The sequence below is a fragment of the Aedes aegypti genome, chromosome 1, assembly GCF_002204515.2.
Source record: "Aedes aegypti strain LVP_AGWG chromosome 1, AaegL5.0 Primary Assembly, whole genome shotgun sequence".
Classification (NCBI taxonomy): Eukaryota; Metazoa; Arthropoda; class Insecta; order Diptera; family Culicidae; genus Aedes; species Aedes aegypti.
The window spans coordinates 290196108-290214546 of NC_035107.1; the positions used below are offsets into that span (position 1 = coordinate 290196108).

The following is an 18439-nucleotide window of genomic DNA, read 5'->3' on the forward strand; positions in this document are numbered from 1 at the left end:
ATTGAAAAATAGAAAAGGGTGGAGTCAAATCCAATAGTCAAAAATAGGATCTGTCGCCCTATTGAGTTTGAATTTTTAATGGAGTATTTCGCCTTACAATTAATAAAAATTTCGAAGAAAATATCATTCTAACAAAACTGGTCAGCAAACAGCAGCATCACGCGCTCCATTGTCTAGCGCAGCTAATGTGATTTATACTTGAATAGATAACAGTAGGTGAGCACTTTCAAGAACGTTTTCTTTTTCCATAGACATTGACCTCAAAAAAAGAATATAAATTCTCTTGGATGACGTTTACTGCAAAACTAGCACAATGCTTCATTTAACAGCTTTCTGCATTCCGTTTCTAATGGGGTAAGCTTATCAGATTAGTGATCGTTCCAGGAAAATTCCGTTTAAGTTATTCGCGGCTTTTGAACGTCAAAAGCAACTTGCAGAAACCAACTTCACCCGCATGTTATCGACCTTTCCACCCGAAGCTCATCAAACGCCTCCCGCCGTCATATCTCCACCGGCTGGAAGGTACTTAAAATGCTACTTAACGTATCGGATTCCGCCTCCGCCGGAGTCATGACTCCGTACTTAAGCTCCGAACGCCCCCCGAAAGAGCACAAAAGATAAAAACAAAAACAAAACGCGTAAAACCCGAACAACTCCGCCGGGGGCTCCGATCGATGCGTCACCAAAACGATGACGTCGCCGATGACGATCATCATGCTTTTCTCTTTATGTGCGATCGTGCGCTTGAGCTTAGCCACTGTTTTCGGAAAGCTCGCATCTTCGCACGCACGAATCCGAAGCGCAAGCGGGAAGTCGAAGCATAAGCTCTAGGTGCTCGATCGCTACGAGCTGCAGTCTTGAATCGTCGGTCGTCGGAAGCGCAACTCGGAACTTTAAGCGATCCAGTGATCAAAACAGTGCTCGAAGGAAATCGATCGAATTTCATCAGTGGATAGTGTGTTTGTTTTGGAGAAACCTGTTGCACAAGATTAGCAGAAAAAAAAACAAGTCGAACTAAGTGCAGTGTTGAAGGAAAGGTCGAAAGTTGTTTTGCAGTTTTCGGAAATGAAGCAGTTGATCTTGCTGCTCGTAGTGGCAGCGGCGCTGGTCGATTACAGCCAGGCTCAGGGCAATCGAAAGTGCGCGGCGAACGGAGAATATGTAATTGAATGATGTTTCTTTTGATGGTACCCTAAGTAGTCAAATAGTACTTTAATTCGACCTATTTGCTGTGGTATTGTACAGCTGGCATGCCCTATGCTAGCCGTTGAAGCCCAAAAAGGCGAATCAGAGGACTAGTGATTTGATTACTTAGGCTAATTTGTCTTAGTCATACACACAACTAGCACCTTTTAGTTTGGGTTCCGCTTGGTTTAGCATTGAGAAGTGAATTTTTTCCAACATTTGCAGTGTTTGACCCATTCCGAATGCTGCTCGGGCAGCTGTTTGAGTTTTTCCTACAAATGCGTCCCTGTGCCACCGAGTGCCAGCGTTGGAACCGTATTCGTTCCAGCCCCCATTGAGACAGATAATCGGTTCGGTGGCGGAGAGGACAGCGGAACCAGCATCACGCAAAAAACCTGTGCCAAAAATGGCGAATATGTAAGTTTCTCTATGTAGTTATCCAACCGTTTTTGCCGAGTGATCTATATATGCTGGTGAATTAGATATTTGGTTGAATCATTCCATTTGAACGTAACCGATCGTCTGCCGGCTGTGTCGAATCGTAAAATAGGATACCCCACAGACAAATAGACGAAACAGCTAGAACATTTATAAACAATGCTGAAAACACTGTAATTGGCCTACCGGTAACTAAGTGGCGGTAGTACGCAAACATCAAACGTGCTCGACAAGTGATTCGATCTTCACGAATGAGCCGTTAGTTAACTAACAAACCAACTAGAATTGAGAACTATTTCGCCGCACGATGAAAATATTTCGAATATTACGTCTCTTTGTCTGTGGATACCCCTTTCAGCTCATGCTGATCCACTTTGTGTTCTGACAAAAAGCCATTCGGCCAGTGGGTATACCGGTAGAATGTAGAATATATACGAAATAGTTTTTCCGTGAAACTGCTGCCGATCGCTCCAAGGTCATTGGCGCGGTTCGTTGTTTACGCGGTTCACTGAGTTTTGTTCTGTCTAACTTCGACGCAATCGCTGCCCATCATTCTGCGTTCTGCGGAATTCTTTCACCGACAAGGTGAAAATCATTCTACCAACAAAACTGCTGACTAGCTCTCTAATTCCGCACCTTGCGCATGGGTAGTGGTTCAATTCATGCTGATTTCCGAATCAACAACCTATCATCATCGGGATAATTATCACCTTGAATGTATGTTTACCATCCCGAATTGGAAGTTGGAAATCAATCACCCGGTCGGTGATTGCACTTTTCGATGGAAATTGAGCAGATGTGTACCCACTGACCGAGAGACATTCAGTGTGTGAATGTGGATCCTCTTTGTCGGCTTCTAGACGATAACCTTGCGCGCGCGTTGTTTGCTTGGATTCCCCCTCGAGATTGCTTATCACCGGCAGCCCAATTCTCTGAAACTGAACGAAAAAATGACTGATGGTGTTTTGACACAACGACGACGATGATGATGAAGATGATGCGCCTCTCTGATTCCACTCTCCGTTTCAATCGCCATCGTCTAGTGTCTGACCCATGCCGAGTGTTGCTCCGGAAGCTGTTTGAGCTTTTCCTACAAATGTGTTCCGACTCAACCGGGAACGTCCAGCGTCCAGCAGCAGCCTCAGCAACCGGTGAGACCGCAAGCGTTCCCCACCACCATTAGAACAACCACCGTAGATCTGGGCAACCGAATTGGCGAAGAGGGCCAAAGTTCGTCGACGACAACGGCAGCGACCACTGCCAGACCGCAGAAATGTGCCGCCGTAGGAGAATACGTAAGTTGATGGAGGCTTCCCTATCGGACTAATAATGCATGTCGCTGTTCACTGTCAAGCTTATTAGGAAAGAAGTGTTTGTGTTCCCGACTAAAATCCCGGCATAGTTCTTACCTCTAATGTTAGTGTCTGTATATTGCTTGTTCTAAATTAACGTGTAATATGCTTACTTTAAGTCAAACGCTATCAGTGCATGTGCGCTTACTAAATTAGGCCGCCTAATTGAGGGAACCCAGTTGCATTCGGCTACAGATCAGTTTCGTCCGGTCGTAAAATAGTTTAATTCGATTTGGGTCTGATGATCTGTTTTGAAATGTTGAAATTAAGGTTCTATTCAGAATCGATCATTATAATCATTATAATACACATACCATCGCTGGAGATGAGAATAAATCAAAAATATTTGGTATAGTGATGTACAATTTAAATGGTATGTTTTAGCCAGAAGCAATAAACTAGATGTTTTAAATTGAATTAATATTACCATTGAACGTTATTTTTCATGCAATTGAAACAAAATCGTCTGCTTGATGATAAATTGTGAAGCACAAACAGTCTGACACAGGTATTATTCGATAGTATGGTACATATTGCAACAGTCTCCAGGAATCCGACGGAAAATTTGATAATTTTCACCATTGAGACAATCGCTGTGTAAAATAGTACAAAGAGTAGTCGCTCTGTAACATCTACCTAGTAAATTTGATACGTTTTTAATAATCAACATTGCAATTTTGATGTTTGTTCAAAAGACCTCAACTCGGTTATAGAAATGTGACCTTTTTAGAAAAAAGGCTACATTTGCGATTAAGATCCCAGTTGGCGAAAAAAGAGATAAGGTATTTGGGAAAATCGTTTTTTATGTGTTTCAGTGAGAATAGGCTATTATAAATTAAAATCAGCAAAAATCTGATTTGCGTTCATTTTGGTAGCTACCCCATCGACGATAGATTATCAATTGGTGAGCTCGTTTCATGCATCTATTTCAAATAAGTAAAATATTTCAATACATATCTTTACCGGGAAAACGGTGTGAATGCTATGAATTTATGTAAAAATAAATTATGATGGTTCGTCACTCCAAGTGTCGGCATGCTCTAATTCATATTTTGCATTATATATTTTAAAAAGACACACTACCCACCATAAGTATGATATCGCATCAACTAGTATTACAATACCACAGTTGAATTTTCTCGGAATCCTCACTTTCTGCAAAATGGCGGTCTTCAGTAAAGTTGTCCAGAAGCCCTAAGACGTTCATTAGGTGAAATTTTTGATACATAATTTCTTCGCTACGTAGCGCTACTGTGCATGTTGATTTGGATATATTCTAGCAGGCTCTAGCTCATTATCTTGATCACCTAGAAAGTTCATGTCTTGAGCAAGTTATGCTAGTCCACATCCAAATGCAGTGTATTTTAGTATGGACTAGTTCATAATCCAAAACACCTAGAAAGTTTCTGTGAGAAAGCGCAGTAGGCTTTGCCGCAAACGGTCGCGTTTGATACTGGTTGTCATGTTTTTTCGCGTTCTGCTAACACGATACCGATGCTAATTCGGCTGGCACTACGCCACCTGGTTAGTTTTTTTTAATTTGAAAAGTGTGATTATTGTGATTGAGAACGTGAACTCAAAATTTTGCAGCAATGGATTTAGTGATTAACAATGACAGCATAATGCTTCGGTGTTGATAGTTTGTACAGAGGTTGGAGAAAAAGTGCGGTGTGGCAATAGCTGAAGAATGGTGTGCTGTGCTTTTCAAAATGCTCTGAAGCTCTTTTCATTGAATTGGTTTGGCAAATTGAGATTATGGGTTAACTCTAGTGTGGCGTATCACTTTATGCATCAGCTAACCGCGCCTAGTTGTTTGCTTTTTTCGGTAATATTGGAATTGGAATTGGAATCTTCATCAGCTGATATCCTGTTTGGTGATTCGGTGAGTTTGTTCCATGTTTTAATATTATTATTAGATGTATTCAGTTTGCAATAGAACACTAAGAAAACTATAGAAAGGGACAAATTTGTTTTCAATCATTTGTAAATCTGTGTTTCGTTGGTCCTGTATAGTATATGTTTAATTTTTGCATTTTCTTCGATTCTCTCTTTCCAACTATTCGATACAATACGGGTTTTAGGTTACGGCACGTGCGATTTTCTTTTTTGTTGAATTTATTTTTCGCTCGCTTTGAGTTTAAACAGTAGAAGCATTAACCTAAGAATGTTAATGTCGCTACTGTTCGTGTTTGCCACGCGCTGACAGCTTGAGTACCGATCCTCAAAGTGTCAAATAAATGTGTGAATCATCCACTACAACATGGCATCGAACAAACAATGGAAAGATACAGTTAAAGGTGATAATAAACTAATTCAGTTTTGTGAGAACAGCGCCATTAGCGTTCTACTACTAATATTTCTATTGTTTAAACGCGGTGCCCTTTTTTCGTTGGATTTATTTCTTTTTTTTTCTCTTAGATTAGACGCGGCGCGTGGTTTTTTTTTGTTTCGTTGTTTTTTATGTTCTTCTTTATTATTTTTTTCCGATTACCTGCAGGGATCGGTTCTGCTTTTTAACGAGCAGAAAATGACGGTTATTCTACTAGTAACACGCGAAATATAATTATTTGTAATGTATTGTAATTGTAATAACATTGTATTGTAAATATTGTGTATTTCTTTCACTACTGGACTGCGAAGTGCGGCCTCATAAATGCGAAAGTGCGGGATTGCATCGAATCATGCTGATTTGCTGCAATCGCGCACTTTTATTAGCATTTCCGCACTAGTAAAAACTTCTGCGACAGTCTTCTCTTCGAATAGCCGAAATTCAAAGATTAAATTAAAACACCTAAACAACAAATGCCTTGTGTCTATCGCCCGCTTTTCAGGCGAATCCTGACCTTATACCCACCCAACTCCCAACTGCCTAGCACTTATGAGGATGTCACTGAGTAAGATAGGCTACAAAAACTAGGTGAGCAATGATATATACCCTATGAAATAAACGATTTTCTATATCATGTTCTACGATTTTATGTATATGGCGAGTGCAATCAATGAAAAAACCATATTTTGCACAACAAAGAAACAAGTTTTCAATCGTTTGTGTTTTCTTCGAGTCGAGTGAAGAATAAGCATAGCATAGACTGACTGTACATGTCAATGGTTGCTACTCCGTGATTGATCGGAATTGGTAAGAATTGCACTTAGATCCAAATGAATAAGGGATGGGAGTTTCCGCTTACTCTCGAAGTGCAATTTAAGCAGATCTCATATAATTGATCAATAACGACGCTGGCCAAGTCCTTATAGTCAGTTGGGATGGGGAAGGAATGTTAGGGTGTAATGATTATTGCTTCTAGAGACCGAGAATACCTCTGCATCTCCACAATCACCACGGGAAGGGTGTTTATTAGTGAAGAAGAAAAAGATCTGGGAGTCACCTTTGGTCGGTAATGCGATCCATGGATAAGGAGGGAAAACACGACTTTCACTTAAAACTATTCTGGAATCTTGTCCCGCGTTCAAAAGATATACTAATAAAGAAGATTAAGAAAATACGTCGACATTCAAAATGTCGAACCATTCAAAGGTTATTTTTAGTAATGACAAGTAAAGAAGACTATGTGTAACAAAATTATATCCAATAAGAATAAGGGTTTATACCGACACTTGACGAACCATCCATAGTTTGTTTGAAATACAAAACGACAATGATAGAAGTTCGTTAAAATAAGTTCATAACACTAATCAGTCTTCTTAATTTAATGCAGTTCGATGTAAACTGGAATATCTCTAAGAAAACGTAATCCCATAGTACGCCGACATTCATAATGTCGAACTTTTCAAAGGTTATTCTTAGTATTGACGAAAAAAGAAAGGTTTATGTATATTAAAGTTATTTAAAACAGAATAAGGGTTTATGCCGACACTTGCACTGACGAACTATTCATAGTTTGTTTGAAATAATAAAAAACCGTAAAGTTGCCTCGATACAAATGAGTAATCATATGCATGAAACGAACTCACCAGTTGATAATCCATCCTCCATTGACCTCGAAACCATCGGACCACACACTACCCCACTGCCCAGCAAATCGCGCGCAAACAGGGCGTCGCAACGCCGCAACGCGGCCATCTTGGATTTTGACGCCATCATGATTTTAAGTAGTAGAATGAGTTTTTTACTTGTTGAATTTTAAGGCTACCGTATCGCTTACCATTCTTGTTACTATTTTCCTGGCGTTACGTCTTTACTGGAACAGAGACTGCTTTACAGCTTCATTCGTTATAAAAAACAATTGAATAGGAATTTTCTTCAATAATGTATATTAGGTATCAGAATGATTCTTCGGCATTCATTCATTTATTTGTTTAGTTCAAAACCTTTGATTAAAATGAGCAATCAATTGAACATGCCTCAATGCCTCATAATTCAACATGATGAGCGCTAAGATGGTTAAAAAAACATTCAACCGCTTTATCCTGTTGAAGTTGAATTTCAAGATGACTACCATGGCACAGAAAATCAAGAACTTTTTTATCTCAAAAACATGAGATTTCCTCGGTAAATGAATGCACTTTTGGCAATGTTTTACATTAGAACAACAGATATCACCACAAGACTTACTAATGTCCCAACGTGCAATCTATTAACTTCATTTAATGAACAACAATGCATATGGTTGAAAAAATGTTTGTTTATTTCAATCAATGATTTTTATCTATTGAATTCATGTTCGGTTCTCCAGATTTGTGCTCTTGAAAATTTGAGGTTTGGCTTGGATTCGTTATTTGCTTTCACTCAGGCCTATACGGGTTAATTTCTGTAAAATATAACAAATTTCGTTATAGTTTAATGATGGAGTAATTCTAGCTGAGACTGGCCCACTATTTACACTTCGCCTTCAAAATGTTCAAATTTCTGATAATTCGAAAGCTCCTGTTGAGTAAGTAAAGAAACTGCAGTCGGTTGATCAAATTGATGGACCCCTTGGTAGTTATGATTAAAACAGTTTTTGAGGACCCTTGGATTTTTGACAATTATTGGCTCACTCAAACTGATATAACTCAGACATTTCTTTAACAACCCCTTCTTAATACTATGGTTTTGGAAAATGAAAACATAAGAGCTTCATTTACAATAATAAAAAAAATATTGGCCATATTTAATTTGGCCGCCATATTGGATTTTATCGGAATTACTGAATTTTCATGGTGTTCGAAATCACCGTTTTTAATTTTTTGCATCGTTGGGAAGCTGAACTAGTTTTACCCAAAATATGAAAAAACAGGGGAGTATGTTTTTTTAATTATTAGTTATGTGCAATTTTGTAAAACAGTTCCTATATTGAAACAATAATGATGCCATAGCGATTTTTTTAAAGACACCTACACGTTAATGCTTCCAGTGCACGATTTATCCTTTGAATGAAGCACCACACTAGACAACGGACTAGCATGCAAAGGCCAGTGGCACAATCGGAAAATAATCCTGACGAAAAGTTTTCAGGACTGAAGCGGGAATCGAATCCACACACGACACGATACGGCTAAATGCTTGGTAACACTAATTGCACGGCCACGAAGCCCACTGAAGATTTTCCATTGCTGTGATGTATTTGAAATGTAAGAAATTATCTCCACGATGTTCTACGATTTTTTTTTCACATCAGATATTATAAGGAGAGGGGTGCAAAGTAAGGAAGGGTGTTAGTATAGGTGCTCCCTCCCTCCAGAATAACACACAAACTTTGTTGTTCTCTGGAGGCCTTCTTTAGCCGAGTGGTTAGAATCCGCAGCTACAAAACAAAGCCATCCCGACCAGAACCACATAACAAGATTATAACACATTTCTATCAGCCGCAGTTAAAAATAACAGAAGTTGATAAAATATTGTTATCAAGATGGCTTTGTTCTCAACTTGTTATATTTTTAAAAACACATTTATAACAAGATTTGTTATATATTTTGACATCGCATTTATAAGTTTGTTGCAACGAACATCCGGTGTCATAAACAGTAACATAGTTTGCAATAATGTTGTTATTTTGTAACATCCTTGCAACACATTCTGTAATAATTTTGATATAATTGTAACAGGGTTTGTTATATTTTAGATTACTTTGGTGCAAATTGTGTTAGAATTTTTGTTATTTTAACTACTAACGGTACATGTTTTATAACAACTGATGATATAAAAAAAATCATATCAGGGGAAATAATTCTGTTATAACCTTGTTTCTTCCGTCTGGTCGGGATGCTGCAGGTGTCTGGCTTCGATCCCCGGTCGGTCCAGGATCTTTTCGTATTGAAAATTTTCTTGACTTTCATGGGCATAGGGTATCATCCTTTTTGCCACACGATATACGAATGCGAAAATGGCAACTTTGGCAAATAATTCTCCCAGTTAATACCTGTGAAAGTATGGCCGCCAAATATTTTTATCATTGCAAATGAAGCTCCTATTCTTTTTCCACAACCATATTATTGCGAAGGGGATGTTTAAGAAATTTCTGAGTTATAGCAGTTTGAGTGAACCAAAAATTGTCAAAAGTCGAAGGCTCTTCAAAAACTGTTTTAATCATAACTACGAAGGGGTTTATAAATTTGACCAACTGAAAGCATTTTCTTTACTTACTCAACAAGAGCTTCCAAATGAGCGTAAATTTTAACATTTTGAAAGACCAAGTGTAAATAGTGGGCGAGAATTTCTCAATGGAAAACAACGAAATGAGTCACATTTCACTTCTTTTTAGTTATTTTTAATAATGTGTGACATTTTTGTTCGAATTATAAGAACTTTTGTTTTTATTTTGTTTAGTATATAAGAAAGCCAAAATTATAACATTTTTTGTTAAGAAAAAAAAAACGCATTAGAAACAAAATCCGTTACACTTTTGTAGTAATCCATTGACCGGACTACCTCCTGTAGCATCTACCTTGGCCAGAGTCCGCTTTCTCATTGTTCGGGATGGAGAAATAAGAAGGGAACCGAGCCGGGGTGATACAGTATGAGCGATTTGAAATGACACTCAATGCTTGGCGTATTCCATTCACGAAGTACGCTAAGTGATTCATTGACCAAAAAGCCTCCAGAGAACGATTGGTAAAAATGATTAAGTGCTCGTGTGGAAAAAACAAATGTTTTCTAGGGTGTAGTATATTGTTGTTATTGCAGCAACATAAATGGAATATGGCTTTTGAAGCATGACTGAGGATATGAAAAAAGTTAAAAACCATTGAGATCATCCCATACCGCTCTTATGGATAGCTTAAGGCTCAAATAGACAAATTAACTCATCGGCTTGTTCGGAACAAAGCCTAGCTCAATTCATCTGACAGCATTTTATTCGATTCTATTGTTCTTCTCCAATAACGTGCGAAGATATGTTTTCTAAGTACTATTCAAATTGAAAAAAATATAGCCATCTTTTTGGATCGTCATTTGGAAACCAGGTGTACAAACATTCATACAATTGTACCTTGTAGGATATAGCTATATGAGGCCATCCACAAGCTACGTGGTGATAAATGGGGGGGGGGCGTCTGGCCAAAGACCACGGTCCTTACAAATTTCACGAGGGAAGAGGATGTAGGTCTAAAAGAGTGTAGTTGACAAAAACTTACTTTTAAAATAAGCGGCCTTATTATTGTGATATTTTCAGCTGTAAGTAAAAATCACTAAAAAATTCTGTTGAAAAGATTGAAAATATAAGAATTTTCGGTATTCATAACTGATAACTACATATAACTACATCTCTTTGCTTTTGGCTCCTCAATTGTTGTATTACTTTGAACGTGTTACTTTTACATCTATAAGCATAAGCTTCTTAGCGTTTCCTGTGTATAACATCTATCTTTTGTAAAAACGCTTTTTCCTCTCCTTATTTATAAGTTAAACTTCACACATAACTGCTTCCTGTACATTATTTTGATCCTAATGATTCACACGTTTCACACAGTTAAACGTGTAAATATTTATGTTCATTACACGTGCCAGTATGGTACACATCGGCATGTATTGACACTGGAACTATTTTTGCAGTCCGATTTCTAAACCTTATCCCGAACAAACAGCGTCCCTTCCTCGCTTCTTCAATGCTTAACCTAGTGTAGAAAAAACAGCACTGTACAAACTTCAAGAACTCCTAACGAGTGTAAAATCACAACGACCAAACCTCCCTCGCCCAAACAGTGTCTCACCTCGTCGGAATGCTGTTCCGGATCGTGTCTCAGCTACTCGTACAAGTGCGTGACCAACCGTCAGCTGCAAACTTCCGGGGGCTTATTGCCTCCCCGGCCAACTCCAGTCGTCATCCTGACAGATGGATTTGCCAACCGTTTCGATGGCTCCAGTGACACTTCCTCGGTCACATCCCGGCCTGCAAAATGTGCCGCCGTTGGCGAATATGTAATTACCCCCAAAGCATTAGAACCGATTTTTTCCGCACCTCACCCCGAAATCACAATTAAAACCCCGACTCACGACGACTGACCTTAAGAAGCGCTAATAGCTCATTAACATTTTGTTCTACCTCTTCTCTGCGTCTCGTTTCCATTTGCTTTCATGTGCTCACCACGCTTCATCCACACACGACCGCCTCGTGCAGTGCCTGACCGCAGCCGATTGCTGTTCCCGGAGTTGCCTGAGCTTTTCGTACAAGTGCGTCCAGAACTACGACCTGGGCACCCAACAGTTGACGTCATCGGGAATTCCAGTGCAGCTGCCTGCCGGCGGGTCCTCCATCAACACCATCGACACGGCTAATCGCTTCGGAGGTGGTGGCTCAGAAAGACAATGTCTCGCTAATGGACACGCGGTAAGTAACTTGTTCTGGGAAGGTAGGTGGGGGTGATGAGCATGGGCGTTGTCAAGATTTCTGTAAGGGTTGGGGCGAGCGACCTTCAAAGCTCATTCACGAATTTCACACAAAAACTATCATCCATAATCAACCTCTGCACCCTTTGTGGAAGAAACGTGAAATTTTGAAGAACATCTAGGGTGCCGGTACCAATAATGGTTGTAATATCAGTAGATTGGACTATGGAATACAGCGTACATTTTTCGATAAAAACGACATGTGCTATTTTTGGTGGATAGGCCACCTCTAGTTTAGTCAATTTGCCAAATTTCAGCTTTTTATTTTATCAAAAAGTCATATAGGGGAACTTACGTATTCTCGGAAATCTAAGCCGACGCCGCGCTTCTTTTGTGATTTTCTCGGAAATCAGCCGACAAATGTCGTGTTTGTTTGTTTACATTTATTCGCAGCCCAATCCTTTATCGATTCACACCGATAGACTTGTTAAAAGCTTTTCGGAAACGTTTTTACAACGCTGCGAACATCTCTTGTCAGTGTGACTATTGTCGGCAGCTTTCCTGTAAGAGCTGCAGACGAATCACTTCGGCAGCTCTAAATCAGTCGCATTTTGAGGCGTGTTCATTTGAATTGATAACATCCCTGGCGAAATTGTTTGTTCCGTCTCGGAAATCTCGTCAGCGAGTAGCTGACAGAACGAAGAATAATCTGAATGTTTTCATTTGTGTGTTTTGAAAGCAAAATGCTGTGTATTTGGCGTTTGAAATTTGGTTGCCGATAATAGTCGCATGGTGCCGAAGCCGTAAGTCTCCCTAAATAATTAAGTTCATGCAAAACATTTGCTCTCTTGCATCAGTAGATGCCGTCGTGTTCCAATAGTGGATCAACGAATGGAAGCACATTTTAACAAGGTTCTCAACGCGCCTTGTTTGATCGCTCCGGCCACGAACACAGCTGTCATATTTTTGCAGCTGTGAGCTTTCGTCGGTTTCAGCATTGCCCGTAACAAAAAAGCTCTCGGACATTCATTCTGGTTCATTCAATTGTCAAATCTATCGGTCTCTCAATCGGCAATAACCACCGTTCATTCTCAGTGAAAACCGGGAACTGATTATCGCGGTTTCTTTTTTTCACATAAACAGGTGATAATTAGTTGCCATGAGTGAAAACGGACAGTTTTTTAGAGATAGGTATGGACCGATGCATGAGTTCATTAATTTGACGTTTGAGCGGTGCCGCATTCACTCGTTACCATGGCCACATAAATAACACGGCACCGCTCAAACGTCAAATAGTGAACTCGTGCACTGGTCCATTGGCAGCGTTTCTGAAATATTGACTGGTCAGCTGGATAGACACTGTAACCAATACCCGAACGACAAATACCCGAATGCGATATTCATCCGAAATGAGTCCCCAGTTATTCTAGATAAAATCATTTAGGTTTCAATATAATCAGAAATCTTACCTGGAGTTTGATTTTATGGACTTTGAGTTGATTTTCTGAATACTTCAAAGTGATCCATTGATTACTGGCTGGTTGTGATCAATGCATCGAATATTCAGTGTGATCGGATGTGTGGTTATTTAGATTGACTCTATAAGAAATACCCGAATATCATTTACCCGAAAGTGACATTTTCCTGAATTGTATATGGTACACACTTAAACATAGGATCATAAGAGCTCGGTAATGAAAATCACCGAAAGCGAGCGGTAACTTATGAAATTACTGATGTTTCGGTAATTGGTTGATTTTGACATTGCCGCTTGAACAAAATAGCTGAAGTTCGGTAAACTAGCATGGAACTGTCAAAAAAATTACCGAAAAGTCTGTAAATCATCGGTATCGCCGAACGCGGTAAATATAGAACCGAGTTTTCGGTAATCGTCCTATCAAGTCACCGAGTTCGGTAACTTGGCAGATTTAAAAGTCAAAACATGACACTTCCTTCAGATGTGTGGTGCGGTGAAGTGCAGATTCTACAGCAGAGGTAATTGAATAGCAATTAATAATTTTTCAACTGAACTGTATTGCTTGCAGCATGAATAAAGCTTCCAACATGCCGATGGGCATCGTTCCGCTGTGAAGGCCACTTCATAGTTTACCCACCGACGAAGTTTACCTCTGATTTGAAACATCGAAGGAAAAGGCACTACAGGCTCGCATTACTGACATAACGATGATATTTTTATTCTGGAATCAATTATTTCTGAGTGCAATTCCACGTATTATTTATATGAAAAAAAAAAACATTGCAGTAATCAATTCGGGTAAGTGTCGCATTCGGATAAACGGTTCATATAATCATAGAATCGCTGGATAACATAGATAGAATCACTGAAAGCCATTGAGCGGCTACGAGCAGAAAACATTTTCCTAGTTAATTTGTCTGTTCACAAATCAATTTCAAATTCCGAATCTACTTTTGATGTTTAATTAGTGATTGGCAAGAAATAAGCCTACAATATGCTCGAAACAACTTCACCTTGTAGTACTGGTGATATTTTCATTATGAGTGATAATCAGAATGAATGCTGAAAATCATTACGATAGAATCGGTTGATGAATTCCTATACCCAATGAACATTATTGCGAGTGAGGAAACTTATGATTCATCCAAAACAGTGAACTAGTATCTCACTGATTCAGAAGGAGTTCATTCATCTGTCTCATACATAAACAAAAAAGCTTTCATTCTCAGCATGAACATTCACATCATTTGACAATGAACCTAATCTTGCAGCTGTAGTGAAAATTATCACGTATCATCAACCTTGCATTTTAAAATGGATGTATGAAAATTAAGAAAAGTCCCAGAGTTGATCTTTATTTCCCATAGAGTACATGTTACCCAAGAGGGTCGTATCAAACAGCGATATTATCAATGCTTCAGGAACAACTTCAAGATTTTTTTTATTTGTTTTTTTTTTTTTGTTCTAATTTTATTGACGTTTTATGTTATCCTAATAATATGTTTTCAAACAAACCCTAGTAAGTATTTTTTTTAACTCTGTCATAAATATTCCATGGATTTCATCAAACATTCCCTGATTGATGCCTCCTTTGTAGCATTTTTATGAAAGACAATGTCTCTAGGTGGGTGAAATGAGCCAATCATTAACAAACCAACATTTGGTTTTCATGGGTCAGATGCATCAATAATATCTTGTTGAAGAGTAAAATATTCAACAAAATTATTAAAATAGTGTATGCGTCATCAAATACGACGATTCAATGCGATATGTTCAATTGCCAGAAACTATCACTAACATGAGCAATCAGGAGCAAGTTAAGGTGAACCGACCAGAAATTGCGTACCAAAACGATGTGAGGGAGAGCCAAAATGTATGCAAGAATGACTGCCGTGTCAGTCCTCTGGATATCTCTGCATAAAACCATTAATTTTTTTTCAAGATTTTCCTTCAGAAATACCGCTGTTTACTTAATTTGCGATATCTGAATCTCTTGCAGTTTTCAAAAATATGATGATGGGCGGTGGAGTTGTGTGTAGTTCTTCGATTCTGTTTCATGCTCCTTTGCAGCGAGCCTTAGAATCAAGATATATCGTGTCCGGTTCGCGTTGTGACTGGTGAGCTCGTTTCATGCTTGTAATAACACATTTTTATCGAGGTGATGTTATTTTTAGTATTTTTATTATGAATAGCTCGTCACTACAAGTATCGGCATATACCTTTTTCCTGTTTTGTATTATTTAAATATAAACATTCCTTTCTTTACTCGTCATTACTTTAATTAACCTTTGTATAGTTCAACATCATGAATATCAGTGTCCTACAGATTTTCGTTTTCTAGAAGATGCTCAATACGATTCTTTTTTTTCATAAAATTGTCATGACTATTTCACTAATTAGAATTTAACTACATCAAATGAAGAAGATTGAATACTGTATAAGATCCTTTTTTTCTAATTTTCTATCAGAAGCTTATCAATGCGAGACAAAACTAGTTTTAAATAAAGGCCCAACCGCAATGATAGCGGAACGGCGACGGAAAGCGGAACCGGTTCACCAGCATGAACTATAACATGCTTGTCGACTTAGTGTTAATTCACTTTCATTCGTTGACAGCTTAGTCGAGAAGGTGTGATCCATTTTGGCCGTACCGATTCCACTTCCGTAGCCGTTCCGCTTTGCGTTTGGACTTTAAGAGTCGTATTTGTCCTCTTTATTCATGGATCGCATCACCGACCAAAGGTGACTCCCAGATCTCTTTCCACCCTCACTGATCATAACCCCTCCCGTGGTGATTTAGGAGATGCAGAGGTATTCTCGGTCTCTAGAAGTAACTATCATAACACACTAACAACCCTCCCCCATCTCAACTGACTGTGAGGATATGGCCGGCGCAGATATTGATCAATAAAATTAGAGCTGCTAAAATGTGCACTTCAAGAGTAAGCGTATAGTTTCATCCCTTATTTATTTGAATCGAAGTGCAATTCTCACCAGTTCCGATCAATACGGAGTAGCAACTTATTCAGCTACCAATGTTACTAGGGAAATAAACCCTTAAGATTTTTTTTAATTGATCATGACATTTTTTCGAGCATTCTGCCATGAATAATTCTTGAATTATTTCTAGGATTCCTCTAAAGATCCGGAAAATTTACGCAAAAAATAAAGTAAATGCAACCCGTAACGTAGCAATTTATCCAGAGAATCCTTTGAGATGTCATCCAAGTAGTCTTCCAGAAATTTCTCAAGAAATTCAACTTATATTTTCTTCTGTCTTTAGTTCTAAGTTTTCTGGGGAATTCTACCGATATTTTACAGGAATTGAAGAAACCCTTAAGAGGTAGTGCAAAAATATCACAACATTTAATAGAGTTACCAATCTATCTCAAATCTCAGACAAATTTGGAATTTTCCAAATTATTTTACAAAAAAAACTATAAACATTTTTTCAAGGATTCAATCCGGAACACATTAAGTGTATCTACCAGCTCTTCTGTAGGCAGGAATATTTATTGTTTTCTAATATTTTGCAATGAATTCCTCATAAGATTTCAAAAGGACACTTCCAGTAATTTATCAAGAATAGTTTAAGGTATTGCTCTAGAAATTTTCTCCTACAACTCTTGTCGGCATTCCATTCAGGAAGTTCAAAGAAATTCCTAAATGGAAGTTTCCGAGCGTATCTTTTCAAAATCTTCCAAGAATGACTCGAAGCATTGCTACAGCGGTTTCTGCAGGATATTTCCAACATTTCCATCATTTTTTTTCTAAAGGATGGTTTTTTCTCAGGTTTTCCAAAGAGTTGTATAAGGATTTCGTCAAACATAATCTTAAATAGATGTCAGGAAATTCGTCTGTATTTTTGACTCCTTTTTCAATATTTTTCAAACCACAGTCTCTTGATTGCCTCCAGAATTAAAAGCGAAAGAAATACATTTCAACGAAGGGAGAAAAATACATCTTGCAATTATTTTTAAGGAATTGTTATATACTTTTTAGAAACCCTCTTAGAATTCAATTACTTTTAGAGATTAATACGCTATAGACCCAGACGAAATTTCATCGAAATGTTTCTCCTCGGATTACATGAAAAGTGGCTTCAAAAATTACTATACAGCCATTCCATTGAAAACCGATCTAGTGGGACACCGAATTCCGTGAAAATTTGCTATTTTGTTCCTTATCCGAAATAAGGTGTTTTTGGTTTTTTTTGATAAGGGTGACCATTTCCGAAATAAAATGACCAGAAAAATCGCGACTTTGCAAATTTTTTTTATTTTGAAGAAATTATAACTTTTGAACCGCTTGACCGATTTTCAGTTTTCTTGAACGAAATGAAAGCTAAAGATTTTGACTTTTCAAGAAAAAATATAAAATTTCATAAAAATTAAAAATGTAAAAAAATAAAAATTTGCGTTCATTCGTGTTTTGAAGGCCGCGGGACAAAAGGAGCTATTGATGTTCTCATTTTTTCTTGAAAGTTCAGAAAATTTTACGTTGTCTATCAAATTTTCAGCGATGTTTGTTATTTTTAGTTTTTGAGATATATTTAAAAAAAAAAAAAAATAACCAGTCATTTTTTATCGGCACTCACTGTAGGTCTCAGCGCATAAGATTCTTTATTCAAAAAAAAATCATAACTTATGAACAGCTCAACCGATTTCCAATCTTTTTTTATGGAATAAAAGCTTAAGATTTCAATTTTTTAGAAAAAAAAAAAAATAAAACACTTTAAATAAAAAAATATAAAAAAATCCTTGAAAACTATATATTTTATATATTTTGATGTAAAAAAATCAGGGTTTTATATTTTTTTTCTGAAATGTTGAAATCATAATGAGAGCTTAAAAAAAGATTGGAAATCGGTTGAGCTGGACAAATGATATGATGATTTTAAAAATAAAAATTCTAATTCGCTGAGCCCAACAGTGTATGCCGATAAATAATGACTGATTTTTATTTTCAAATATAGGGTGCAGAGCTCCTTGGGCACTTCCATGATTCACTTTGGCATGGGGGGTTTTTCTCGGCCGAATTGTATGAAACTTTGCAATAAGAAGCACTTCAATGTGACGCATGTTGTGACCAAATATGAGCTAAGTAGCTTTCAAAAAACCCCACTGCCGAAGTGAATTAAAAGTGCCAAGAATAGGATCCGGCTCCCTATATATCTCAAAAACTAAAAAACATAAATCGCTGAAAATTTGATAGTAATCGTTG

The 18439-nt window shown here is 37.9% G+C and overlaps 1 protein-coding gene across 2 annotated transcripts in view; it reads left to right on the forward strand.

Annotated features, from left to right (window-relative positions):
* The first annotated feature begins 797 nt into the window (after nt 1-797).
* The window catches only part of LOC5569692, a 34014-nt gene continuing 16372 nt past the window's right edge, over nt 798-18439 (forward strand). The window contains exons 1-5 of one of the 2 annotated variants that reach the window (XM_021838121.1): nt 798-1161; nt 1411-1602; nt 2667-2918; nt 11116-11331; nt 11531-11740. In XM_021838121.1, coding sequence (XP_021693813.1) covers nt 1066-1161; nt 1411-1602; nt 2667-2918; nt 11116-11331; nt 11531-11740 — 966 coding nt within the window. In that variant the 5' untranslated portion in view covers nt 798-1065. The remainder of the gene's footprint in view (nt 1162-1410; nt 1603-2666; nt 2919-11115; nt 11332-11530; nt 11741-18439) is intronic. The other variant, XM_011494644.2, reaches the window with a different exon arrangement.